General features: G+C 49.4%; 1 protein-coding gene across 1 annotated transcript; it reads left to right on the top strand.

Annotated features, from left to right (window-relative positions):
• Positions 1–138: 138 nt before the first annotated feature.
• Pmar_PMAR020896 (thermitase, putative) lies at positions 139–1167 on the top strand (the record flags this gene model as incomplete). The annotated part of the gene is made up of 1 exon (XM_002766170.1): positions 139–1167. The coding sequence occupies one exon, from the start codon at positions 139–141 to the stop codon at positions 1165–1167; it is 1029 nt and encodes a 342-aa protein (XP_002766216.1).
• Between the last annotated feature and the right edge of the window lie 336 nt (positions 1168–1503).

Below are 1503 nucleotides of genomic sequence, written 5' to 3'. Positions count from 1 at the left end.
CTTACGTCACGTGAGTGCGACGGAGTGACGTACGTGCCAACACGGATGACCCGCCACGCATCCACGCAATCTGCGTGACACGGTGGGGTAGTTTATGCGTACACTTCGGCACAACGAATAACTCTCTCGTACCTCGCAATGAAGCTCTTCGTAACATTATTCTGGTTCTTCTCGTGCGGTATTCTTTACGTCAAGGCAAGGGTGGATGGAAATGAACATTTTCGTGGGCTCGGTCCTGTGAACGGCGATCCCAACGACGAACTCTATTACGACCAGAAGGCTTATCTCAAAGCCATCAGTGTACCGAAGGCTTGGGGCATCCTGGACTCTACTCCGGAGAGAACGCCAGTGACCATCGCAGTTATAGACGATGGAATCGAGGCAAGTCACCCTGACTTGAAGGGTACCGTCATCAAGGGCTACAACGTCGTTGATAAGAATGATGATACCAGTCCTCAAGGACCGCATGGAACCAACATGGCTGGCATCATTGGTGCTATCAGAAATAACAAGATCGGTATTGCGGGTATTCTCGACGGTGTGCGCATACTGCCCATATCTACGGGTGAAACGTCGGATGAAAACAAGGACGCTGATGCTTTCGAGTATCTCACCCTTAAGAAGACAGGTGATGTTAAAGTGGTCTTGCTTACGGATGGGTTCAAAGTACCCGTCCCATTCCTGATGCATAAAATTCAAGCAGCCGTTGCAGCTGGCATGCTCGTTGTGATAGCTGCAGGAAATGAGCATCTGGACATGGACAAGACCAAACGCTATCCTTGTCCCCCCCCGGGACCACACAGGGAAGGAATCATCTGTGTTGCAGCCACAGGTGATGGCATGCGGCTTGAGGACGTGAGTAATTTCGGCTCGGCTGTTGACATAGCCGCTCCGGGTTATCTGATATTAGACACAGATCTTGGTGGGTTGTATTCTGCCGGTACGGGCACTTCGGGTGCAGCCGCCATCGTGGCAGGTATAGCTGGGATGCTCTACAGCCTTGAACCTTCTGCGAAGACTAAGCTGACTCCTGCTTATATCAAGAGTATCATTATGGATACGGCCACCAAAGGTGTCACGGACAGTGAAGGAAAAAAGACTCTCTCCTTCGGCCGCGTGAATGCTGCGGCGGCTGTTGAGAAGATACTTGGAAAAGGGACGGTATAATTTCCCCATTTCGACTTCATCTCATAACGACGGAGGCATTCACATATTTGTTTTGTGAACTTTCGTCTATCTTTGTGGTCCTTCCCTTGTTGGATAGATTCTCGATTTATTGCTCAAATCCCATTCTGAATGGGCCATCCACCATTTCTTGCGAACGTGAAGATCTGATGTCGCATACAGCCGTGTAGCTGGGGATTTGGTATAGATAATTTTTTGAGTTTCACGCACATGTGTCGAGTTCGTAGTTCATGCCGTGGATTACCGTTCGGATCCGTGCTGTTGAAGCAAGTAAGAGCGATTGATGTGAATTGTAACCGTGAGCAACTTTGATTGTTG

The sequence above is a fragment of the Perkinsus marinus genome (genome assembly GCF_000006405.1).
Source record: "Perkinsus marinus ATCC 50983 genomic scaffold scf_1104296973562, whole genome shotgun sequence".
Lineage (NCBI taxonomy): Eukaryota > Perkinsozoa > Perkinsida > Perkinsidae > Perkinsus > Perkinsus marinus.
This window is presented reverse-complemented; position numbering and strand designations above follow the sequence as displayed.